The sequence below is a fragment of the Bos javanicus genome, chromosome 23 (assembly GCF_032452875.1).
Source record: "Bos javanicus breed banteng chromosome 23, ARS-OSU_banteng_1.0, whole genome shotgun sequence".
Lineage (NCBI taxonomy): Eukaryota > Metazoa > Chordata > Mammalia > Artiodactyla > Bovidae > Bos > Bos javanicus.
Genome location: NC_083890.1, coordinates 28,946,642 through 28,973,035, shown reverse-complemented (window position 1 = coordinate 28,973,035; position 26,394 = coordinate 28,946,642). Strand labels below are relative to the sequence as shown.

The window sequence follows — 26,394 nt, the reverse complement described above, 5'->3', positions numbered from 1 at the left end:
GACTGAGGGCAGTGAGCAAAGCTGCAGTTTTAAAGGACCCAGAAGAGGCACTGTAGAAAAACCTTGGCCTACTGCCAAGGTTCCTATCAATGGAACCTTTGTGTGGCCACAGACTGTGAAGGTCTGGTGATATCTGAGTCACAATTAAATATATATGAATCCAGGCTGTTCATTCAGCAAGTTTTTATTGAGCACCTACTCTGTGCGCAGCACTGAACTAGGTGTCATGGAGAATACAAGAGAAGTAGAAGACATGGTATCCGTCCTCGATGAGCTTACAAAACTAGAGGCAGAAATCAGAATGTACACGTGACTCAGGCAGCATGTGAAATATACAAAGAGCGCAACTTCAGACAATGAGGCAGCTAAGAGACCCCGAGATCCACAGCAGCTGGGAACAGTCTCCTAGAGCAGGGGAGGGGTTAAAATTAGTCAGCGGGAGATTGGCAGAATGCCTGGAATGGATAAGAATAAAGGCTGCGAGGTAATCTGGTAATTCAGCACAAGCTTGTGCTAAACTGTGGGCATGAGCGGAGCCTGGACAGAGGCTGGGACTGGGGGCTGGGCCCATGGGCAACGAGGATACGCTGTGATCCCTCTCGACAGGCAGACCTGGGGCGTTGCTGGGGACCCTTGCTGCCCTTCTCACAGCCTCACTCCTAGGAAAATCTGGATATTGAGGAAAGCTAGTGACAGAAACTTAATATTCCGCTGTAGCACCCACAAGGGCTTCTATATGAACCGATCAAGAGCAGGATATTCTGGATTCTTTTAGAGACTCTCCTCACAAGGACCAACTCAGATAATTTACTGACCACTGACCACAACTGTTACCCTAAAGACATATGTATCTAGATTAATTCCCCTGAAACCACAGATGGCTTCAGGGAGCCCCGCCTCCTAGTGATGGAAACCTCAGCCCTGGTCTCAGAGAAGCATGGACTCTGCCCTGTACCTTAAAAGGAGATGCTTTCTACTTGCACTCCAGGCGGCTTAACTGACCTGGGACATTTTCATGTACATTTAACTCTGAGTTGGGGTGGCGGGAGGTGTGCTCAAAGTGCTACGGAGGCAGGCAGCAGAAGGGGATTTGGGCAAAGGGGAAGCCATAGGATTGGAGGGCAGTAAAATGGCCTTGGGGGTAATAGTCAACTGGTCTTTCCCAAGAACAGCTGGTACGGGATGCCATTTGGGGCGAGGGAGGGCAGAGCTGGGTCAAAGGCAGTGGGGAGGAGGAGGGTGGAGCCCTCGTGGACTTCAGAGTCGGAAGTCAGCACAGGAACCCCAGGGGCAGGGAGAAGAGCCCCAGGGCAGGATGGATAGAAGAGCGCTGAAGAGGTCCCGAAGGGGCCACAGCCACAGGGAGGGAACGGCAACGGACATGGGGCCCCTTCTCTCGCCTACTCCAGGTGCTCTGGCCAGACCCGCCTCTCCTGTCACAGAGCCCCGGATTCCAGAGAAGAGAAGCGTCGGTGGGTGTGGGCCTGGAGCTGGGGCTCAGGGTCTCAGCAGGAGGCGTGTTCCCGGCCACTTGAGCCACAGGAAGGGGAGCAGGCGCCGGGTGAAGGTGGCAGTGAAGGTGTAGATGAGTTCTTGTGACTCCGCGTTGGTGAAAGTCACGGTGCCCCCTTCGTAATCCAGGGCGATGCCCACTCTCCGGGGCCGCAGTGCTGGGAAGAGCTCAGCCTCAGGGCTGGTGTTGGCCCAGATGCCTGCGGAGGAGAGGCGCAGCGCCCACACACCATCCTCCGGCCGCAGGGAGAGGTCTCCCTTCCTCTTCACCGAGTCTCTGGCCACCCCCACCAAGCAGCTTTCCAGAACTTCCTCCTCCTCCTCCTCCGCTTCTTCTTCTTCATCCCCCAGCGACTCCTCATCCTCGTCCGTCTCCCAGTCGTCATATCCGTCCCGGTAGCCGGCCTCCTCTTCCTCCTCCTCCTCCTCCCCTTCTTCCGCCTCGTCCCCCTCGTCTTCATCCTCGGACCAGCCCTCCCTCTCCACCTCCACCTCCCAGTAGACCTTGCCCCAGGTGAAGCCCTTACTGCCCAGCACCCCCGGCTCACAGTCAAACTGCTGGGGGTACAGGTACGCGCCCTGATACAGGCCGCTGTAGGTCACACACTTCCAGTCCTCCGACAGCTGCAGGTACCCGCTGGCCGACTGTGGGTCAAGGGTGACGCTCACTGTGGGGACAGAGGAAGAAGCAACGGTGTCACCAGCAGGCCGGGAGGGGACCCCAGTCTCCACGGCAGGGCTGCCACGCTGCATGATCCAAGGGGTATGTGCCACACCTGTGGCAGTGTGAGCAGGCCCCTCGTGGGTCTGCGGTGAAGGCAGGGCCAAAGGGAGCACACGATGGGGCCTGGGACAGAGAGGTCTCTGGTCTTACGAAGCCACGGCAGTTTGCTCCGAATACAGGAGCCACATGATCAGGCACATGCGAAGAAGTCAGTCACAGGGACTCAGTCAAAGGACTGGTGGCAGGACTTCTGAGGACAAAATAACCAACCTTGGGGCAGGAGGGGCCAGACTATCAAGCGGAGGCCTCTCCTCCCACCTGAAGAGCAGCAGACGGGTCAGAAAATACAAGGCGGGGCTGCAGATGTGCGGCTGGGAGACCGCCCTGCTGGACGTGAGGGCGGGCAGGCGGGGGCAGCACAACCCTGTGGGGAGAGCACTCTTTGTCTGAGAACAACCCTTTGGATACTCACCGGTCTTATATTCTAAGTCTCTCAGCAGCTTCCCTGGAGAGGAAAAATGGACAGCAATGACCCTTGAGCTCAGCAAACTTAGGAGCCTATTTCTCACAGTAATTGTCAGTACTAATTTTGTGCCAAGGGTCCATCTGTGAAGAAGATGGAGAAAGAAAACCCCAGGAGACCTCAGAGGAATGAGGTCAGAGACACACAATAAGGAACTAGGTACCCTCTTCTCAAAGCAGCACCCAATCCTGATCCCACCCCAAGACCCTCCCCAACCCTTACCCTGGAATTCTCGCAGGCCCCGTTGCAGAGACTGAAGTTTATCTGAGAACTCTCCTGTCTTTTTTTTAACTACTCGAGCAATGGGTTTCCCAATCCAGAACTTCTTCCGTGGATACCTGAGATGACAGACAAACCTGTTACTTAGCTCCTCTTACACTTCTCTCAATCTTTGTGACAATTTATGAAGGAGGAGGGATAGGTATGATTATCCCAGGTAACAGAGAAACAGGCCCTCAAAGGTACTCAGTCCAAGGCTGAGCCAGGACTGACGACCACCAGCAGACTCAACATCCAGAGCCCTTTTGTCTACCAAGGTGTGTCCCTGAACCATCCTGTCCGGTCGCAGACGCGGATAGTGGGCCCAGGAGTGGAGATTACACAGAGAACTTGCCCTAGTACAGACCAAGTCTCCACCAGTTCTCAAGGATGTGCACTTGCTTCCAGGAGACAAGGTCATTGTGATGAACCCTGGGATGTGGGTACGTCTAACCCCGTATCACATGCTACTAATTCGGATCATGGCCAAGGAACAAGGGAAGGGACACGGGCACAAGGGAATGAGGCACACTGTGAAAACGAAACTCTGTTACCTGTTTAAGAAGTCTCTGGTGTCCTGGAAGGGAAGAAAGTACAAGCATCAGTGTGAATTGAACACTTCGTTCATATGTATCAACACTATTAGAGACCAGGCTGCATCAATGAACAAATAGTTTTTTCCTTATGAAGCTGACATTCTAGCGGCAGCAAAGGATAAAACAGAAAACAAACAAAATAATCACAATGACAGAGTGAATGGAGGGGGGCCAGGGGATGACTGAGCCAATTTCTCTGAGAGGATGACACCTGTGCTCAGATGTGAAGAGTGGCAGGAAAGCAGGGTGCGCAAGGGCTTGGCAAAGGTGGCAGGGGCTGAATCATGCAGGGCTGGGCAGGCACAGTAAGGAGTTCAAATTCTGTGCCACATTCAGAAGAAAGCCACCAAAGAGTTTCAAATAGGGGAGTTATTGTATGTGATCTGCTTCAAAGTGACTGAGACTGCTAAGAACCCTCTAGAATCCATTCTCCCCTTCTTCCTTGTAGTAACAGAATCTGTGAAGTAACAGCTGGGCAGAGCATTACCAAAGACTACATTTCCCAGATCCCTTTGTAACCAGGTGTGGTCATGTGACTAAGTTCTAGCCAATGGGATGTAAAAGGAAGCAATGGCTATAATTTTGGGGTTGTGCCCTTAAAAAAAAAAATTCCATTCTTCTTCCCCTTTTTGCTTGGTTCAGGTTTGGAAACAAGGGTGAGCCCAACTTTGGCTACACAGCTGAGGACAACATCCCTTAAGGTTAGTGAAGCCACCAGATGAAAGTGACCAGCTCCCTGGCTGACCACATGGACAGCTGCCCTGACAGCTCTAGACCCCTCGTGTCTGAACTGTCACTGGGAGAGAAATAATTTGTTTGGTATAGTAGCTAGCCAAAATCCTAAGTGATCAAGCTCTTGGCCATCCTGTACAGAATGGATTAAAAGAAGCAATGCCAACATGGGGGGCAGATTGGAGACTGTTTTGTGGACTGGCAAGAGTAATGATGCCCTGACTAGGGCAGTACAGTGTGGCCAGGGAGGCAGCACACACCAGGTGTGGGACAGACTGGGCATACTGGTAAAGGACAACTACGGACAGGCCACAGTCTGTGCAGGATGGAGAATGGTGCTACCTGAGTGGCAGGACATGGTAGAATGGGGAGGCGGTTCTTGTGAGATGCTGGTCATTTCCTTTTTGTGAGCTAAAGCCTCCATAACACTTTATTTTTTTATTTTTTGTTTAATTTTTGCTTTCCTTTCACGTATTCCACAAATATTAAGTGCTTCCTGTGTGTCAGGTGCCACTCCAGAAGTGGGGATAGAGCAAGAAAAAAGAGACACAAATCTCTTAACAGGGGGAAGCAGAGAGCAAAGAATCAACCTAACAAATCCATGAGATGATGCCATTAAGTGATGAGCGCTATAGGAAGAGAGTAGCCTGGAGGGGTACTGGGTAAGGGTGGGGGCAGAGTGACCTCTGAGAGAGTGAAATTTGGGAAACAAATGAAATCACGGACTGTCTCAGCAAATTCTCAGGAAGAACTTGGGGTCTTGCTCCCAAGAGGCCATCAAACAGGTGAGAGCTACATGGGTGTGCCACCATGAAGCAACTGCCCAGAGACTTGTTGCCCGTCTACTCTGCCCCTTAAAACAAGTCCAAGCCAGTTCCAGAGTGGTGATAAATCTGAGACAACAGCTCTGCCAGGAAAGTAAAAGTCGCTCAGTCGTGTCCGACTCTTTGCAACCTCATGAACTATACAGCCTGTGGAATTCTCCAGACCAGAATACTGGAGTGGGCAGTCTTTCCCTTCTCCAGGGGATCTTTCCAACCCAGGGATCAAACCCAGGCCTCCTGCATTACAGGAGGATTCTTTACCAGCTGAGCCACAAGGGATACGTGGCATAAAAAGGCAAATAAATGGGCAGGAGGTGGGCAGGATTAGGGAGCAAAGAGGGTGCATGGTGGGACACAGGAGTTACTACTGCAGTCTCACAGAGAGAGACTGAGGCTCATCTAAGGGCAGGCTGTGAGCCGCCCAGAGAGGACGGGGCCCAGAGCACCAGTGCAGGAGCCCGTCTCCCAAAGGCTGCACAAGGGGAGACCTGGAAGTCCTGAAATGACCTGCAGCCTCACACGCGGGGCCTCCACAGGGAAGCCACCTGCCCATGGCTCCTGGAGGCCTCCCCCACCACCTCCAGCTCCTGGGGCTGTGGTGAAAGAGGCAGTCAGAGCAGCAAGCCTGGGGCAGGAGTCACAGCAATGCTGGGTAGTAAGAATCTGAAGGTTCTTCATGGGTGTGGATGGCCCCCAACAGTGGAAGGCAGAGTCACCAATTGCCACTCGACCCTGCAAGGCCCACCCTGGGCTGAACCAGGGAGCTGGTTCCTGGTACCCTCGAGGTGCCCCCACTTCCCCTAGCTCCCTTAAACCTCCTCCTGACAGTGCCGCTCCAGAGATCTTTCCTGTTCTATCACCTCTGTCAAAAGGCCTCTGTATTTATCTCCTGTCCTGCTGCTTGTCCCTCACCTGTATTTCTTTACCAGATTTTGGATCAGGACCCCCATCTTAGTAGGGCCTCATCCTTACTGTCCACTGACAGTCATCTCTGGGGAAATACTAACGCCAGGGCAGGAGTTAGCTGTCCCATTCCCTTCAGCAAAGGCAGACCCAAACACACACTGACAAAACTCACCAGCACCACACTCCCGTGCTGACCTCCAGCAGACACCCACTCTCTCTCCCTCTCCCCTCCCACCCGGCCCCAGGGGTGCCTTCTATCTGAGTGGTCTCAGAGGCTCTGAAGGCTGGGCCTCTGTCAGTCCACAAAGCTCTTCCAGGAGGACTGGGGAGAAGCTCCCCTCTGGGCAGATGCAACTGGATCCCCGCGCCCCAGCACCCTAGCTGTGCCCCTCTCTGTTGCACAACAAGTGCATACCCACACGGTGGCAGTGGCTGGCCGCTGTGGGGAGAGGAAGGATGTGCACCCCTGAAGGGGAGGGAGAGAGGGAGAGGGGAGACAGCAAGTGATCTAGTCAGAGAGACAAACCTGAGGGAACAGAATGACAGAGGAGGAAAGGAAGGAGCCAGAGAGACATTCTGGACAAAGTGAGAGAAAAGAAGAGCAAGAGGCCGGAGGCCTGGGAGTCAGGACACCCGGGCTGGAGCTCTGACTCACTTCCTGATCTGCCCCACAGCCTGGGACGAACTCTTCCACCCTCTGGTCCTCTGAGACTTCATCACTGAGGGCTGGAGCGGAAGAGTTCATAATGCTTGAGTCAGAATCCAGAATGACAGAGAGGCAGGCAGGGGCCACCTGTACGGCACACGTACCTGGGGGCCTCACCATCTCCCCTGACATCCAGCCACCGGCTTGCCCTGCCACGGGCCAGGGCCAGCGTTTCCCTAGACATCCTGGGTGGTCCCGCTGCCGACAGACAGGCCAGCCACCCCGCACCATGCAAGTAGAGGAGCTCATTATACAGGCCTTCTCCCGGCCTGTGGGGTCGGGGGCAGAGGGATCACACATGCTCCACCCAAAGGCAGTTCAAAGCCCTGTTCAAGGCAGTGTGACTCCTTTGGGAGGCTCCCGGTAGAAGGGGTTGTGGTGTCATTTCAACTTAGCAACCATCCATGACTCCAACCCATGACCCTCCCTTTTTCAGCATCAAAGCTGCCTCCTCCAGGAGGTGCCCCAGAGGCACCCTGCCTGCTCTCCACCCGATTCCCCGAGGCTGATGTCACAGGCCCAAAGAAAACCTCTGCCTTCTGACTCCCTTCCCCAGCTGCCCATCTCCTCCAGATCCTCTGGGTTCTTAAGAGAAGCCGCCGTTCAGCCATCCCTCAGCCACCCCCAACCCCACAGACTTCTTCATCTCCAGAACCATAAAAAGCCTCCCCCTAACCAGCATCTGCCAGTGACTTTGGAAGACAGGCTCGTGACAGCAGTAATGACAATGAAGGACAGTAATGAAAATACTAATAAGCTTCTCCTCCATTTCTTTAGCACTTCTCAAGACTGTAAACTCTTGCTCGTAGAAAGTTTACTTTTTGAAGTGACACCGTGCCAACTGTCTCATTTTACGCTCACGCAATCGCCACAGTGAGTGGTGGGGATAAGGATCATCGTCTCCATGCCTTAGATGAGAAAACGGAGGCCCGGGGAAGAAGAGACTCTCTAAGGTCCCCTGAGGGAGAGGCAGGGCCATGCCTCCCGTCCTGGTCTCCCGGCTCCCTGCCCCGGGGAGGTCTCTCACCTGCATGAGCTCTGCAGCCGGCTGCTGCGCCTTGCCCTCCAGCTCGGAGATGACCTGTGCCAGCCGGGCAAGCTCCCCGACGCCCCTGGTCTTGAACTTCTCCCTGCCCTCTGTGAGCTCCTGCTCCAGCTTCGCCAGCTGGCCCAGCAGGTGCTGCTCCCGCTCCCTCAGGAACTGGTGGCCCTGCTCAAACTCAGCCACGATGCACTGCCTCTGGTCCTGGAGCTTCTTCTGCAGGGTAGGAAGGGGGAGAAGGGGGTGACACCGCCGCCCCAGAGGGGAAGACCCCTCCAGGATTTGGCGTGGAGTACACACGCTGGCTCTTCGCCTTCGCTAACCCCATTCATGAGTTCTACAGTGTCTGGGCTGGAAGGGGCTTGGAGCCTTCCTGGGCCAACCTCCTTTCCTCAGGAAAGACATATAAGTCAGCCAGGTCAGTCCCCTCACGGGACTGGAAGCCTGAGTGCCTGCCATCAGCTCTTCTAGGTAAACCAGTATGTTCCGGGGCCCTCTGAGCAACACTATGAGTCAACACAGTTTCCAACTGGCGTGTGCTGCCTCTTCCAGGACATTTCCCTTGATTAATTTTATTCAAGCCTGACTAACCCTCTCTTCAGAATCCTCCCCAGTACGTGTAAAATATCTGCGTGCACACTACCCTTGCCACACAGGACTATCTCCTCTTTCCTCAGTGAAACTCTGGAATGTCTTCGACCGGGACCACGTTCTTTCTTGTCTCCCAATCTCCCTGCTGAGTCCAGGCTGGGACCTGGTCAGCATCTTCGCACACGGGGCGCCTGGAGGCACTGCTCGGGCTGGGCTGTCTCCTGCCTCACCATGCCTCTCCCGGGGCCCACCTGCTCACTGCATGGACTGGCCCCAACACCCCTCCACCCTCCAGTGCCCACTTCCCCAACAGACTCTGCCCCAGAAAACTGGAATCTCCTATCAGTTTTTTCCCTTCCTGATCACCTCTCTAACCAAGCACTCGATGTGCTGCCTCTGTTTTCTAACTACAGGCAACCATGGACTCACTACACACAGCGTCCTCAGAGCTGGTCAGGCCTGGCCAAGCCCACCCCTCTCAGTTCTCCTCCTGGAGCCAGTTCCCTCCTTCCAAACCCTCTGGCTCCCCTCACTCTCAGGAATCATGTCTCCCGCTCTTTGAAAGGAAGGACAAAGCCAGGCCTTCCTCAGTTCCTCACACCCTGACTCTGCTGAGCAAACAGGCCCTGCAGCTGAGGTGAATCACAGAAGGACCTTAGCCGACATCCAGGCAACCCCCTCACTTGTGAGATGAGGAAGCAGGCCAAGCCCGCAGACCTCAGACTGGCAGGGCGTGGGCCAAAACCCAGGTCTCCCACTGCCAGTCCGGTCGGGGCTCCTCTCCCAGGGAGCCAGCAGCCTCCCAGCTGTGTCTCTACAAGCTCAAGAGCTCCTGATCTGCACGGCTGATACCTGCCTTAGGGTTCTCTCTCCCTTGACAGCCTCACTTACCAGCGCAGCCAGGATATCAGCTTCGCCCTTGGCCTGAAAGCCCTGAATTTTGTCTCTGTCTCTCCTTAGGGTACTCAGGTGGTTCAGGATTTTTTCCTGCAGAAAGACAAGCAGTGGGGATGCTCTGGGCTGAGGCAGGAGGGTGGGCTCGGGCCGAGTCCCTGGCCAACAAGAAGCCTTCCAAGGGGCCTGCGCCAGGCCTCGCCTCCGGGTGGGTGCCGAGCAGAGCATCCCTCCCTGCGGGGGAGCGGAGGGCTTACCCTGTGGGGCTGGGCCGCCTTCTCCACCAGGACGGCCGAGTGCGGCCTGTGCTCCCGGGACTCCCGGCACATGACACACAGCAGCTTGCCGTCGTCCTCGCAGTAGTAGTGCAGCTTCTCCTGGTGCCGCTCGCACAGCCTCACGTCCGCCTGCTCCTGGGCCGCCTCCCCTGGCTGCCGGCCCCTGTCCACCTTCAGCCGCTCAATGTTCTCCACCAGGCTGGCCAGCTGCCACACTGGCCGGATATTCTCCTTCTTAAAAGGCTTCTTGCACAGGGGGCAGACGGGGCGGCCCCCTGAGATGGAGCGGATGTCAGTGGTACAGCTGCGGCAGAAGACGTGGCCACAGTCAATGGTCACTGGGTCCCGCAGGTAATCGAGGCAGATGGAGCAGGTCACCTCCTCTTCCAGACTCCGCAGCGGTGCCGATGCGGCCATGGTATCCCGAACTCAGAGGGGCCCCTGTTCACCGGCTGGGATTTCTCCTCCTTGGGGACCAGACACGGAGTCAACAGCAGGCCCAGCAGAGGGGCAGGAGTGGCAGCCTCACATGGGGCTGCGTGCCCAAGCAATCGACCAGTCAACTGCAGCTCCTATGAGGCTCCCCCAGAATCAGAGGGAAAGGACCTTACTGATCCTCAAGTCCAACGCCCTCATTTTACAGATGAGGAAACTGAGGCCCAGAGTGTGTAGCTGGGAAGAAGGGAGAGCAGTGCAGGTACCAGCCCATGCCGTACTCTTGGCAACACACTCCTATCTCCAGACCCTTTCCTTCCATCTGCTGGAAAATTGCTCTAATGCACCGATTATGAGAACAAGACACCAGATAACTACCTGCTGAACTGTCATAATATACAAATCCACAACACCTACTATGTGCACCGTGCTCCCTGAGTTGTGCAGTGCATGGGCTGCACAGCTGTTCATGAGGGGCCTTGACAGAGTCAAGAGACTCCTTTGCCCTGCAGACTTCAGGTTGCAAAGACTAAGTATCCTGAGGTTCTTTACTAAGACTCAAGGAGCATCAAGAGGTTGAGTTCAGGTGTCCTCCTTTATAGATGTTTCCTTGGGCTGTGTGAGTTTTTGACTGGGTTCACTTGCCCTAGAGAGTTGGTCCCTACCTACGCAGTCTGCTGGCAGAGCACTGCCAGGCCACAATGGACTTGGTCTCAGCTGTGCCCCTCCATGCAGCTGGCCTGGTCGCCCTACTGCTAACAAGGGTGACTGAAACCAACGTGGGAGGAACCTTCAGGTGGCTCTGACAGGGATGTGCAGATGAGAGCGTGGCCCTCAGAGGGAGCACAGAAGTTGAGCACAGAGCACTTTAGTTCTGTTTACCTCTGCAGCCTTGGTGCACCTCCTGTCTGAGGTTAGGAGCCTCAGCACACCTAAACCAACAGCTGCCTCCTGCCCTTACACGGTGTGACAAGAGAAAACTCATTTAAGTACTCTGAGCCTCAGTTTATCCATCCATAAAATGGGGAGAGTCATACTTACCTTCAAGGGGTTTCTACATGGATTGAGTAAAAGAATTATGCTAGAAGTATTAGGCATAAGCGTGGTATTGAGGGGGAATCTAGAAGAGAATCCAGAACCCTTGGCTCCCAAATCCAGTGCGTATTCAAAGCACAAGAAAAGCAAGAGTGGAAATTTAAAGTGGCAGCAAGAGAGGAAGTGGATGAAACGCCACGGTGACACATGGGCTCCAGAGTTAAAGTCTCATGGAGAGACCCATGGTAGGCCACCGGAGCAGTCTCTGGGAAGACAGCCAGCAGACAGGGCACACAGGTAACTGCCAGGCTGGAATGAAGCTCTTGGAACCACAGGCAAATCAATCTGATTACTTATTATGTACATGAAAGTTCATTACAACAGAGTTCAGTGGCCTTCAATTTCTTTCACGTACTGACACGAATGAGCTAGAAATAAAGCCCCAAAGAGAAAACAACACAGGAATACAAAGTCTACTTGAGGATCTAACACAGCAGTATATAAAAAGTGCTTTATAAAGTGAAAGTACTGTACAAATGTAAGGGATTATTTTACTACTGACAATGAACTCCAACCAGAAGCTCCAACAGATTTAGAAATGCGTGACTTTAAGAGATGTAACAGGTGTGGAAAAGACCTGTACCTACAAAGCTCAAATGAAATGATTATAAGAATTTAACTGGTAAATGCAGGTAATAAAGTTTTTAGAATGTTAATAAGGATGGTATAAAGTCTAGGAATTGCCTGGTGCAACTCCCTGGTTTGTCTGTTGAGGAAGTGAGCCTAACCCAGCACTTGGAAATGTAACACAAGGTTCAGTTCAGTTGCTCAGTCATGTCTGACTCTCTGCGACCTCATGGGCTGCAGCACGCCAGGCTTCCCTGTCCATCACCAACTCCTAGGGCTTGCTCAAACTCACATCCATCAAGTTGGTGATGCCATCCAGCCATCTCATCGTCTGTCGTCCCAACACAAGGTTGGGACCGGTGGGCGGCAGTGTTGGTGATTCCTGTGGGCACTGGTGATTCCTGTGGGCACTGGAGCCCTTCAGCAATCACTTTGCTAGGGGCTTGGAAGTTCAAAGGTTGAGGTTATTTGTTTCTTTTGTGGTAATGGGGAATGGCATGTGTTTATCTTTAGGGCTAGGAAATTAATTCTGTTGCAAATGACTATGAAGAGCTTAGCTATGGCTCCCACTCCACACAAAACCTGATACCCTCATCACTTGGAGCAGGGATTCTTAACCCAGGCTCCATGCTGGACTTTGATGCATCTTTAAACCCCCAACATTATATGAATGATCGCATATGTACTAGACGAACAAACCTGTCCAGGGATTATGGAAGAACACCAGTGAAAAAGTGTAGGAGGGATAATAGAATTAGAAAAACATCATCTTGCAACCCCCACTATATAAGACAAGGATCATCATCTGATGCTAAAACCATGAGATGAAGGGTACCAGGGGACAGGATGGTACCATGGTGCCAAGGTACCGCCCAGTGGGTTACTCCCTAATGCACCTTGATAAGGGAGATCTGGTGATGGCTTCAGCCAGTGACCAAATCCAGCATCGCCAATAAAGGGACAGACTGGCATATGTTTCTCAGTGTGGAGCCACAGGAATTGTAAAATGTCACCTTTGCAGTAGCCCTGCCAAAAGTGTTTGACGAGAATGAATCAAATCTTTCGACCTAACTTGCAGTTTACCAAAAATACAGAGGACAGAGATGAGCTATAAACCACATCATCAGGAAATAATCAGATAAATCGAGAACATGAGACATTCCCCAAGACAACTGGCATGGTCTTCTAAAAAGTCAAGCTATGAAAAATAAAGCAGGATTGTTCTTGATATAAATAGACTAAAGGGAAATAACAACCAAATGCAAAAACTTTGATTGGATCTTGGCTTTTTTAAAAAGTTATAAAACACTTTGGGGACAATTAGGAGAAACTTGACTAAAGACTGGGTTTCGGATCATATTGAGAAATTATTATTGATTTTTAATGGCATTTATTAAAGTTATGTATGAGAATGTCCGTATTTTTAGGCTATGCATGCTACAGGATTTAGGACTGCACAGGGGCTTTCCAGGTGTTGCTAGTGGTAAAGAACCCGCCAAGAACTTTGCCGATACAGGAGATGTAAGAGATGCGGGTTCGATCCCTGGGTCAGGAAGATCCCCTGGAGTAGGAAATGGCAACCCACTTCAGTATTCTTGCCTGAAAAATTCCATGGACAGAGGAGCCTAGTGGCCTACAATCAATCCATGGGGTCACAAAGAATTGGACATGACTGGAAGACTGAGCACTCATGCACATGTATAATATAATACCACTACAACTTACTTTTAAATAGTTCAACAAGAAAAAATAAAAATCTGAAAAATTCTGAAGTGAGGGGCTAGAATTTTCCATCCTTCTTAAAATAATCTGTACAAGGGTCTGTAACTACGAAAGACCCTGGAAATCACAATAGAGAGATGTTTGTGTCTGACACTTGTAGAAGCTCAAGACACAAGTGCTGAACAAACGATCAAATTCAGAGGACTGGAAGGCAATGCTAATTGCATATGCATTTGTTTGACAGTCTGCTGAAACTAATAAAAGAAACGCGGTACATTTCTATGTTCAATCCCATTGCTTCATTATATAGGCTCCATCACAAATGCATAACAAATATTGAAGACAGCTTACTCTGGCATTGCTGAAAACATGTAAGATCCAAGGTGTAAACCTTGGGTTGAATCCAGGTTCGGGTTTAGGTTCAACAGCCTGGTGACTGACAATGTCTTGGTGACAGTATTTCTGTAGGATCCACCTTACTGGCCATTTACGCACCTCGTGTTATTTAATGCTCAGGATAACTCAGGATAACGCTCAGGAAACTGAGGTTCACGGAGGAAAGCAACCTGCCCGACAGCACGTGGCAAGGATGCAGTGTCTGGTGCTGACGCCTCGGCCCAGTCCACTACACTCCCTTGTTCGCCCAGGCAAGCTGCACAACTGGCCCTAATACCAGCTCCTTTGTCAGGAGGCGCCGATGAGGTCATCTCAATGGAAGGGCTTTGTAAACAGGAGTGTGCTGACAGAAGGGGCACGTGTTACTGCTGATGCTGAGTGAAAGCACCCTCTCCTCACATTCGACAGGCAGTGCGGTTCCTGTACGAGAGCGGGTGGACCTGAACACCCACTCACACCTCATAGCCAGCCCTTTCGAGCCAACGCAAAACTGACCCTCTGGCAAACCCCTCCCTAGCTTATCACGCTCCCCTGTGATTCTGCCCTTTCTATCACTTGTGCCTTCAGCATAGCCTGATGATCTCGACAGACGTCCACAATAAGGGGTAAAACTATCACTCTCCTTGCCATTCCTGGCTCTCGGAAGGACAGAACCATAGAAATAAGAGCCAGAAAAAGTCTTCACAATGGCATGGTCCACGCTACTCCCTTTACCCAAATGAGAATACTGAAACCTGAGGAAGTCATTTCATGAACTACCTTCTACCAGAGGCCATTCACCTCTGCTCAGGGTGGACAGGTCCTCTGTCCTTTCAATAAACCGGAAGCTGGCTGTGATTCCATGGAACCAGGTAGAACTGGAGACACAAGCATTTTTACTGTGCAACATAAAGTCACTGCTGAGATCAAGAGTCACCAATTGGTTTCTTTCGTTTTGACAACTGGCCATTAGGCAGGAAAAAGCCAGTTTAACTAATTTAGTTTTTTCAAGATCATAAATGGAGTCAGTGAAATCAACAACTATGGGTTAGTGAGGTGGAGACAGTCTTATTCAACCTCCAGAGGCAGGAGGGCCCTAAGCCACCAGCTAGGGAGTTACTACTTTACATCAAAGTTGAGACACCTATGTGACCACACGTTTGCATCTTTCAAATGTGGTCAGTGACATGCCATAATGTAACTGGCAAAAGGCTTTTTCTATGTGAAACATAAAACAATGGATGACATCTTAGATTTGATGAAACGTAGCGTTTATCTTGTATAAAACGCTGCCAGGGTCATCCAGCATGTGCAATTCATCTTGTCACCCTCCTGCTTCAAAACTCCTGAGGTCAAAGCTGTACTGCAGGACACGCAGGCCCCCTATAATCTGGGCCCCACTTACCGACCAGGCCTGAATCCTGCTTCAGCCTAATGTTAGAGACAGTGAGCCAGAAAGACAGCCCCTTCTTCACCACCCCTACTCCCCACCCCATGCTCCTGTACATGAGTTTGTCAGCTCCAGCTCATCCTTGAAAGCCTGAATTAGATATGCCCCAGTATCTGTGGTCCTACCAGTGACCATCCCACCTCTGAGCTGAATGAATTCCCTCCCTCAGGAAGCTCCTACAGACGCTGTTATTATAGCTACAGTCACACTGCTTCCTAATTGATATTTTTACCCATCTTTCTCCCAAGCAGGATGTGAACCCAAGGGTCATGTCTCACTGATCTTTCCATATCTTCAATATTAGACACAAAGTCTGTAAATGTTTGTGAGGCTAAATGTTATCCTATGATTCCAGAGTCCCACATCTTCTTCATTCTCCCGTCAACACACTCCCCTTCCCACTTTGCAATCTCATTTCAGCAGGAGGCTCCAAGGGCTCCCCTCGGATTAGATACTCCTGGCCCAGATTTCCTCTCTTCAAGCATATAGTTTGGGAGTGGGGGGGTGGGGAGGGTCACTGCACTTCTACCAACCTGGCAAATTTGAACTCACTCTGAGTCAATGAGTGAGTGTTACTTGCTCAGTAGTGTCCAATTCTTTGCTACCCCATGGACTGTAGCCCACCAGGTTCCTGTGTCCATGGAATTATCTAAGCAAGAATACTGGAGTGGGTTGTCATTTCCTTTTCCAAGGGATCTTCCTGACCCAGGGATCGAATCCGAGTCTCCCGCATTGCAAGCAGAGTCCTTCATTCTGGATGCCAGCCAATAAGCCTTTGCTTTTCAAAATTAATTTCTTCCCATTCTCCATGTCTTTTTCTATTCAGAGCCTAGTCTGAAGTCACCCCAAGAAGCCTCGATTCCAACTATGGGCTCTCCACTGCAGTCGCAGGGTCTTCTGCAGCGGTCTGAGCCCAGCCTGTCACTCCCTCCCCACTTTGGGGGAAGTGACATCTAAGAAGCCACATTCTGCTCCTCAGTTTCCTTACCGCTTAACAAGAAAGAATAATGTCAAGTTTGCCAAGCTGACTTCATGTGAGGTCACACAAGTGAAAAGTGTTCTCAACAGCAAAATACGCTATAAAAATACATCCTAGAAAGGAGCACAAGAGCTAACCGAAAAGAGCTCCCAGTGGCTAAAGCTGCAACAAAACGAAGTAGTACTGAATTATAACCCTGAGTATAAAATAAATATCCATGAGCCCACACTGATAAAAATACATGAATAACTTAATAAATAAGGCAAAAGAGACAAATCTCTCATGCAGAAGAATTGCAAATAACACAGGTACAGAGCTGCCCTTAAGGAGGGTGGAGCACACTCCCCACTCCTCTGCTCAGGGTCTGACTACTCTCCAAAGAGTACAGTATGGCAGGGAGGAGTGGGGGAGGGGGGAGGAGAAAGTTTACAATGGAGAAGCCTGACAAGCACTGCCTCAGCCAGGTAATCAAGACCAGCATCAAGTCCTAAAGCATGTTCCCTTGATGTGAAGTGATGAAAATGGCAATCTACCTCTGTGGTCTTCCTCCCAAGAACCCGTAAGCCAGTCTTAGGGGCAGCCTATAATATAACATAATATAATATGTATGAGGAGTATTCCTCCAAACTCTCAAGATTATAAAAAAAGTTTGAGAAACTGCCACAGCCAAGGGGAGCATAATGAGAACTAATTAGAATATGGTAACTTGGGTAGAATGATGAGACAAAAAAAGTACTTAGGTAAAAACTATGAAAATGTGAATTCTGTATGTATGTTGGCCAATAATAATGTATCAGTACAGGTTCACTAATCATTAAGAAATGTTCCATATTAATGTAAGATATTGATAAATGAATGGGGGAAAGGTTTGGGGGTACTGGGAACTCTGTACTAGCTTCCCAATTTTTCTATAAATCTAAAACTGTTCTAAAAAATAAAGTCTATTAAAAAAAACGGAATTACAATTTGAGGTACAAAATAAAGTCAATTTTTTAAACAGTTGATTCTTTTAAACTTGGGGCAGGGGTAACTCTAAGAATCTTGATTTTTAGCTCAGGGTCCCTGACATTGATATTTGTTGTTGAATGAACCAATATCATTCTCGGGAAGCGCGCACAAACCGTCGTAGTGCCAAACTCTATAATGTACTGGGAATTTGGAGGTGTTTGCTTCTCCTTTGCTCCACAAAGATAAATTTACTCACTTTTCTAAGGGTGAAAAGCAGCAGGGAAAATGCTGAACTAATGGGCCAGAGGAAGGAGTGAATGCAAAGCTCCAGGTATACGTGGCTAAACCGGTTTATTCTGACCAATTAAAAAACAAAACAAAACAAAACAAAAAACACCATGACTTTGGTCCTGGGGCCAGACTGGCAGTTTACACGGCTCCAAGAAACGAGACCGTCATCTGGAGACAAGAATGGATGGGTGCCCGAGCTGGACACGAGAAAGCGAGGAAGACCCACGAGGAGAGAGCGAATGGAGGCCCAAGCCAAGCAGGAGGATTAGGCCGGCAGGGAGGACGGCGCGAACTTCACCCTTCTTCCGAGCGCGCCAGACAGCCCGGCCCCATTCTGCCCGCGCGGCCACGTTCGGCCGCTCGGACCCCGGGGCGCGTGTGTGACTGCTGCTCTGCAGCATTTCTCACCGGGCACCCCCTACTCACCGGTCCCCAGCTCCGGGCCGCGAATCCCGAGCTGGGGTCGATCTTTCCCTCAGCGGTCAGTTCCGGGTCGAGCTCCACCGCCTGCACCCAGGGCGACCGCGCGTCCCCGCCCGGTAATCTCCCGGCTTTCCGGAGCCCTCCACCGAGATTTCCCCCCGGACCCGCACCCGGATTGGTCGCTGCTGAACGCCGCCTCCCAATGGGAGCCTTAGCTCCCTTACGTCACTGATCACTGGGCAAATCCCCAGGCCGTCGCGGAGGGTGGGACTGCAGGGTCAGAGAAACCGAAACTGAAATGGTGCAAAGCCTAGGTTTAGCGGCTGCTGTATTGAGTTTGGCGCGTGGTGCGCGCACCTGCTCTGCAGGGTGGAAGAAGGCGAAACTTAAGGCCTCATGAGACCCCTTTGTAGGACTCTGCAATGGGTGAAACCCTCCCCGCCTCCCGATTTCCGCCCCACCGGGAGGGCATTTGGCATATAAGTGGCGTTTGCCAGGTGCTCAACATTAAATAGGACTCCATGACCCTAAAGCTTCCCGGGAGGCTCAGAGGGTAAAGCGTCTGCCCGCAATGCGGGAGATCTGGGTTCGATTCCCTGGTAGACTACAATCAATGGAATCAGAAAGAGTTGTACACTACTGAGCAACTGCACTTCCCTGACCCAACCTGGCCTACATTTGCTTCCTGGATCAGGCAGGATCTCAGCAAACTGATAGTCTCAGGGGTCTATTTACAAAAATTAATTACCGTTTCTGAGGTGTCTACGAGGAGTAAGGCGCTTTACATAAACTATCTTTAAATCAGGCAGGCATTTTTGTCCCCATTTGACAGAAGGGAAAACTGAGATTCCAAGAGCTTAGGGGCCTGGACTGTTTCCCTCTTTGGTGCTGGATTCAGAAACCACAGAGGCTGAAAAACGGACGGGCATTCAGGGTCCCAGGATCCTTGGTGGGGAGATTTCCTAGAAGCTCATGCAAGTCCACCCCGCCGCCAGGCAGGGAAGCTGACCAGCCCCAGTGTCCGGGCCGCTCGCTCCGCTGCTGTGCAGCGACTCCTCTGCAGTTGTTACTGTGTCCCAGGCACAATCTCCCCTGGGCCGTCAGGACAGTCACCGCGGTCAGCACATAGGCCCTCCAACTACCTATTCTTTTTAGTTAGTGTTTTGGAAGACATGTTTAAAATGTTCCTTAAATGATCTCATGCTACTAATTTGTCCTCTCCCTGTCTCTAGGACTTCCCTGGTGGCTCAGACGGTAAAGCGTCTGCCTACAATGCAGGAGACCTGGGTTCAATCCTGGGTTTGGAAGATCCCCTGGAGAAGGAAATGGCAACCCACCCCAGAATTCTTGCCTGGAAAATCCCATGGACGGAGGAACCTGGTAGGCTACAGACGTTGCAGAGAGTCGGACAGGACTGAGCGACTTCACTTTCACTTTCTGTCTCGAGGAGGTACTTGCTCCACCCACAAGCCATTCTGTGCATCCTCCAGCCACAGAGGTCCTTTCTCCTGCTTAAAATTCTCCGCATCTTCCCAGCCAACCTAGAGAGACAGGAAGGCTTCTGCAGGGCCTGGGGGGCTGACACAACCGGCCTTCTTCTCTCTCTGACTTCCCTCTTGCCATTTCTCCTTAAGTCCCGGTGCTGCAACCTCTCTAGTCTTGAAACTCTCTGCCATAGCCCCTGGCATAGCTGCCAGCTTCTTGTTAGTCATGTCTCTGCTCAGCTGGCATCTCCATAAGGCTTTCCTCCATCAACCAGTCTAAATCAGTTCATGACACAGCATTCTGTTTCACTTTCTTTGTACATTTCTCATCATTGGAAAGCATCTTGTTCATTTCTTTATCACCCACCCCCGACCCACCATGTAAGCCATGAGGGTGGAGACATCATCTGTGTTCCCCACACATGGTGAATGAACGGGCTCTGCTTGGGCATTTCTGGAAGCTTTCTAAAGCCCTGTGGCTCTGCTTGGCTGCAGTGTCACTTACACATTCCCCTCTCCCACCACACTACACCTTGGTTGATGCAGCTACTCAAGATCAAGTAAGGGCAATGGTGACTCAAAGACTTGCTTTTATTAATTAATGAATTTACTTATTTGCACGGGATCCTTAGTTTTGAGATGCCAAATCTTAGTTGCAGCATGTGGGATCTTGTTCCCCGGCCAGGGATGGAACCTGGGCCCCCTACATTGGAAACGTGGAGTCTTAGACACTGCATCACTGGGGAAGTCCCTCCAAGGCTTGCTTTACAGTCAATGGCAGTTTTGGAGCAGCACACAGAGATAACTGCCCCTGTAGCTGCTGGCTGCTCAAACTCACTGTCCCTGGAGTGTCTGAAGGCAGAGCCAAAGTTCCTTCCTCCAGCTCTCCAGCCATACCACCTGAGACCAAAGCATCATATGGGGCTGGTTAGGAGTTTGGCTTTCGAGTCAAGTCTCTGCATGAGTGGAAATCCTCCTCTCTACCACTTTTTTCATGATTCTTGGAGTTGCTCAGCCTCTATGTGCAATAGATTCTTTCTCTGAAAAATAGATATAATAATTATATCCACTTCATAGAATCATTGTGAGGATTAAATGAGATAATATATAAAGCCTGTGAAGCAATAAGTATTGACTAGTGCAAAGGATATCACTATTTGCATTTGAAATGAGAATCTTAAATCAAGCAAGATAATTTAGTAGATATGTTTCTACTATTTATGGTATTTATTGAGTTAAAATATGGTTTTCAGAAATCTCAAGGTCTTAAGAATGTTAGAGTGCTTGGAAAGAGGCCTCTAAACCAGAATACTTAAAAATACGAAGCTCACATTGGTAAAGAGGCAAAGAATTTGAGTCTTTTGTATGAAGGATACCTTGTTATCCAGGCCATGACATGTCATAAATAAATGACATATCTGAAGGAAAAGCTAAAAGTTATGTCAACTAAACAGGGCTTTAAGCCTATATGTCTGTTTTCTAGCAAAGGTTTAATGAATAAAGAAATAAATGTGTGCTAACAACTGACTGCTTTTGTACTAAGACCTGGCTACAGGCTAAAAAGCCACAGGCTTCACTGTCCCCTTTCAAAGGAAAAAAAGGCATTTTGAATGCTAACAGCATTAACTGCTGGGTTTTGAACAGAAAGAAGGTGTAGACTGAGCCAATCTCTTATTTGACTTCAGTGGTTCTTTAAAATACTTTATATTCCATTTACATTATATTTATATTTTATGTATGTTTATATAAACATCTTTTTGTTCAAAAGTTAGTAAAAATATGCTGTTTAGTAAACAATGAGAAATTCAACTTTTAACTTTATAATTAAGAATTCTAAACCTTATGTGGTGAGGGTGCAGTTACCGCACAGCGTGAAGTAGAATACCATCATGACATATTTTTTGAAAGTATTATGGAATTTTTCAAACCTACATAAAAATAGAGGAAATATCATGAACCACTTGGCTTCAACAATTATCAACATGTTAGTTTATTTTATCTATTCCTTCCCCCCTACTTTCTTTTTTAACTCAAATATTTTAAAGCAAATTATAGACATGTTTTACTTTACTTGACCATATTTAAACTCCTTGATTTTCTCAAAGGTGTTTTTTGGCAGTTGAGTTGTAGGAATCTAGATGCAAACAAAGTCCATACTATTAAGGAAAAAAATCCCAAACTTGGACATAGGCAAACTGATGGCTGTGTGTCCTTTCTGTGTAACATTGGAGTGTTTGCCAACAGGCCCGTGGAAGGATTATCTCATTCTCTAGTGTAGCTTTACTGTGACTTGTTATTTTAGAGTATTTAGTGTACTCTTTTAAGGATAGACGTGAATTTATAGAAAAATGACACAGATGCAAATGCTTCTTGGTCAATAGCAATGTAAATGAATATTGGTCAGTAGAGATATAAAAGACATATGTCCAGTGCCCACATATATTGAATCTTTTGAATTATTTTTGCTGTAATTCTTTTTTTACTGGTTCCCTTTGTCTTTCCTTGATAAATGCTCACTTGATATGTGTATAGGACCATTATTTTTAAGTTTTTAAAAATTATACTTTGACAATACATTGTTTTATTATTATGTCTTTTAATCCTCCTCTTATTTATAGCAATCCACCCTCCCTTTAGCTTCATACTATTAATTTGCTGAAGAAACCAGTTCATTTATCCTGTAAAATGTTCCAGTCTGGATTTACCTGGATTCCTCATAATGTCCATTAATTTGTATCTCTGTCTTTTGTATTTCTTGTAGCTCATTCTTAGATCTAGAGGCTCTATCAGATTTGGGTCCCATTTATTAAGGCAAGAAATATTTCATAAGTGCTCCTGTACCTACTGCAACACACAAAGAGGTATATGACCTCCACCCCACTTTGAATGATGGCAAGTGTGATGAAAGGTTCAGGTATTGTCATGCTCATCACTCCTTCCCCGTGGGATTTGTTATGAATTTATTGTTTCTCAGCTCCAAAAATGCACCTGAGCCCTTTAAATATTTTTCCTTTGCCAGCAGGCAGAGAGCTTTGGCACTAGAGGGCAGTAGAGAGTCGCTGCAGGAAAAACGATTTTGGCTTCCTGTGTTACACGTACCTTCTCAGTTTCTGGCTTGTCTTGATTTTTTTTGACGAAGAGAAGTTCTTCATTCTAAAGTAGCCAAATTTATTGGTCTTTATGTTGTGGACTCTGTGTCTAGTTTAATAAATTCTTTCCTGTCTTGAGATCACAAAAATAATCTCCAAAATTATTTTATAAAACTTAAAAGTTTTGTCTTTCAAATTTAAGCCTTTAGTATATCTGGATTAATTCATTTTTATGTTTAGAGAAGGCAATGAAAACCCATTCCAGTGTTCTTGCCTGGAGAATCCCAGGGACGGGGGAGCCTGGTGGGCTGCCGTCTACGGGGTCGCACAGAGTCGGACACGACTGAAGCGACTTAGCAGCAGCAGCAGCATGTTTGGAGCAAGATATGGATTTGTTTCTCTCTTTCCTTGATAGTTATCTGATTATCCCAGGACCATCTATTGCATAGCTCTTCCTTGCCCCACTGCCAGCTCTAATCGTATGCTATTTATTCATTTAGTTATTCTCCAGTACTTATTGAGCACCTACTTTGTGCTAAGTCCTTTCATAGATGCTGGGGCTCCAGCAGAACAAGACAGACAAAAATTTCAGGGGAGCTAGCATTCAACTGGGGGAAGACAAACAATGGACGAAATATAAATTAAATATTTGTTATGTTATGTGTTGATAAAAGAGCCCTATGGCCAGTTCACACAGCAAGGGAAAACAAAACAGACTGAAAGATGAAAAAAATGCTCAACCTAACTCATAATAAAGAAGAAGCAAATAAAATAACTATATAAGGATTTTTTTTTTTTTTTTTTTTTGCTGTCAGAATGGCAAAAATTGAAAAGTTTGGCATGTACTTGATTGGCAAGGCTGTGAAGAAACAAGCCCTCTTTTCATTTATTGCTTGTAGAATCCAACTTAGGACAAACATTTAGAAAAACAATTGGCAGTGCATGTCAAAATTGTAGATGTATATACCCTTTAAACCCTGCAATTCCACAGTTCCATTTCTTGGAATTCTTTCTACAGATATGCTTGTATACAGGCAAAACGTAATAAAATTTGTTCATTACAGTTTGTCTTAACAAAAGATTGGGAATAATCCATGCATCCATCAGTTTTAGACTGGCTAAAATTTTATGCACACACGCACACACACAGGAATACTACGCAATGAAAAACTAATCACAATGCAGGAGTTCTCTGTGTACTTTGGTAAGATCTCAAAGATATATTGCAAGTGGAAAGAGTAAGGTGAAAAACTGTAGAATAGGTTATCTTTGTGTTTAAAAAAAAAAAAAAACAGAGAGATGGGAACCAAGAATCTCTTGATATTTTCATAGCTGGAAAGTACACAAGAAGCTAAGGAAGGTGGTTCCCTATTTGGGATTGAGGCTTGAACTGGACAGATGGTGGGCGGGATTGTAAGCAAGACCCTTCAGTGTCTCTACTGTGGCAAAGAGTGCTTCTTCCGGCAAATAAACAAGGGAACGGTGTCAGCATAACGTGGAATCTGCATTGTGTCACTTGTATCTGTCCCAGTTCGTGAATGTTTTGCGCTGAGTAGCAGCAGCTGAATACAAAATTCCAAATGCAATAGAGCCGAACAAGCTGAGGGAATATGATGCTTAGATGATGCCGTTCATCATGGCATCTCCTTCCTCTCCACTTAGTTGGACTCACTGTCTTGAAGTGCTTATGAAATAATTATCCTGATCTTCAAGAATTTTTTGAGGACAAGACTAGTAAGGTGCTGCTGCAGTCTGATTCTACACAGGAGCGGCAACAACTTTTTTTGCTGATGCGCTCCTCAAAAGCACGGGAGAAAAATGTCATCATTTTTCTACAAGAGCTTTCCTAGGTGTCTTCTGCTGAGATGCATTTGCAGTGATAGAAAAAGATGATTGTGGTGTAGTCTGTGCTTTGTGGGAGAAGATTGTAACTCTGTAAGCGGATTCTAAATGAAAGAAGGTAGTAAGATAAGCCCAGAAATGCTAGTACAAAAGAAACAACCACAAACAATGAGCCAAAGCCACCAGCATCGGCACCTACTTTTTATGCAAAGTCTCAGCTGCTTATCCTGCGGCTTCTGTTGGTGATGACCCCCTGCTTTGTTTCCATAAACCACCAGCTTCCATCTTTCCTCACCTAGGCAAAGTAGCTTTACCCCTTTTTGTTTTCAATAATGGTAAAGTCCTTTACCTCATATTATAACCTTTGTCTATTAGCTGTTTAACGAGTTTTTTTAAAAAACGATGCTAGTGTTTTTATTTGGATTGTTATGGATTGTTTTGTTACTGTTATGGTTACCAAAATGTGGAGATTCTGAGCTGTTTGGCAAAACCCTATTTTCCTCATAAACCTTGTTATTTCTGTGGTTTTATATGTGTACCATCAGATTTTAGAATCATGTGAGTCCCTTGCTATTCAAAATTTTTAAACAAAGAAAATGAATAAACTATAGGAAGATTTAAAAATTAAAAAGTCTATACTCCCACCACAGTAGAACTAACACATGGCAGGATGAGAACGCCAAGTTGGAGAGAGACACTTTCCCTTTGACCAGAGGATCAGCCTTCCTTGTGGCCCATGAACAGCTGGCAGCTGCTGTGCAAAGGCCTATCCTGCTCCACAGGGAGAAAGTTCATGAGGTCCAAAGGCTGGGCGCTGGCAGGCGCTGGAAGACTCTCACTGCCAGAGACTCTGGGGAGGTTGGTTACGGATGCCCAACGTTCTGTGAGGCCTGAACAGGGCAGAGAGACCAATGGCAGGACTTTTTTTTTTTTTTTTAATATATATTTATTTATTTGGCTACCCTGGGTCTTAGAAGCACAACGCAGATCTTCGATCTTCATTGTAGAACACAGGATCTTTAGTAACAGCATAAGGGATCTGTAGTTCCCAGACCAGGGATCAAACCTGGGCCCTCTGCACTGGGAGTGCAGAGTCTTAGCCACTGGACCGCCAGGGAAGTTTCAGCACTCCTTTACTGTTGCTTTTGCAACTTCTTGTTATTAATACCAGAGTCCTCTTCAAACTTTGTTATTTATCTGGGAATTTGGTAGAAATGTGCTGCCCCCTGTATCCAAACAGATTAATCAGATACTGGCAGGAGGGTGAGGGCACTTATTTTTTTTAGTTGGAGGTTGTAGGGCTAACAGTTTATCCTCTGGGTTGTGGAATGTCTCTTCGGGCTCTACCTAAATGACTCCTAAGGAAGACACAGAACCCCGGGTTTTATCTTCACTCGAGGCCCACCCAGCCTTAACCAGAGGCTCTAGGAGAGAGTCTGTTCCTTGTCTATTCCAGCTTCTATTGATTCTAGTGTTTCTTGAATAGTGACTGTGTCACTTAAGTTCTGCCTCTGTCTTCACATTGCCTCTTCCTTTTCTCCATGTTTCTCTTATAAGAACATTTGGATTGGATTTAGGGTCTACCCTGGTAGTCCAGGATGGCCTCATCTCAAGGTGTTTTTTCCAAATAAGTTAAACTTCACAGGTTCTGGGGATTCAAATGTAGTAGGCATGTCTTTTTTTGGGGTGGTGGCCACCATTCAACCCACCACTGGGGAGGACAGCCCATAACAGGAAAGAGTGGGCCATTTCTCTAATCCAAGAAAATGCAGAGGAATCTGAGTAGTCAAGTCTTTATCTGGCTTTGGTGGCAGGATAATGCTGGCTTCACTGATTAGGCTGTCTGGTCTAGAAGTAGTAGAGATGTAAGTTTCATGCAAAAATGTTTTTTCATGACTACTCTGATCTTTTTTATCTTTTGTGCCCCTATTTGGTTTTGAGATTTATATTTGTCCTCACAAATCTGAATTCATTTAAGGAGGTTATATGTGACAAGACAGGATTAACTGGTTATAGGTGACACTGCACTTTGCCAACACGTATGCTTCAGATCAGATCAGATCAGTCACTCAGTCGTGTCTGACTCTTTGTGACCCCATGAATCGCAG

At 48.3% G+C, this 26,394-nt stretch overlaps 1 protein-coding gene across 1 annotated transcript; it reads right to left on the bottom strand.

Annotated features, from left to right (window-relative positions):
- Positions 1–168: 168 nt before the first annotated feature.
- Positions 169–17,958, bottom strand: LOC133236926 (tripartite motif-containing protein 26). Its single transcript, XM_061399210.1, has 8 exons — positions 17,875–17,958; positions 9,566–10,053; positions 9,306–9,401; positions 7,809–8,039; positions 3,572–3,594; positions 2,982–3,097; positions 2,709–2,741; positions 169–2,180 (listed from the first exon to the last, which is right to left on the bottom strand). The coding sequence occupies exons 2-8, from the start codon at positions 10,001–10,003 to the stop codon at positions 1,498–1,500; spliced, it is 1,620 nt and encodes a 539-aa protein (XP_061255194.1). The 5' UTR covers positions 10,004–10,053; positions 17,875–17,958; the 3' UTR covers positions 169–1,497.
- Between the last annotated feature and the right edge of the window lie 8,436 nt (positions 17,959–26,394).

Coding starts and splice junctions, on each gene's coding strand:
- LOC133236926 (XM_061399210.1), bottom strand. CDS start 10,003: ATGGCCGCATCGGCACCGCTGCGGAGTCTGGAAGAGGAGGTGACCTGC. Junction 3,098..3,571: donor ACCAGAGACTTCTTAAACAG/GTAACAGAGTTT, acceptor CTGTCATCTCAG/GTATCCACGGAAGAAGTTCT. Junction 2,742..2,981: donor GGGCCTGCGAGAATTCCAGG/GTAAGGGTTGGG, acceptor TTTCCTCTCCAG/GGAAGCTGCTGAGAGACTTA.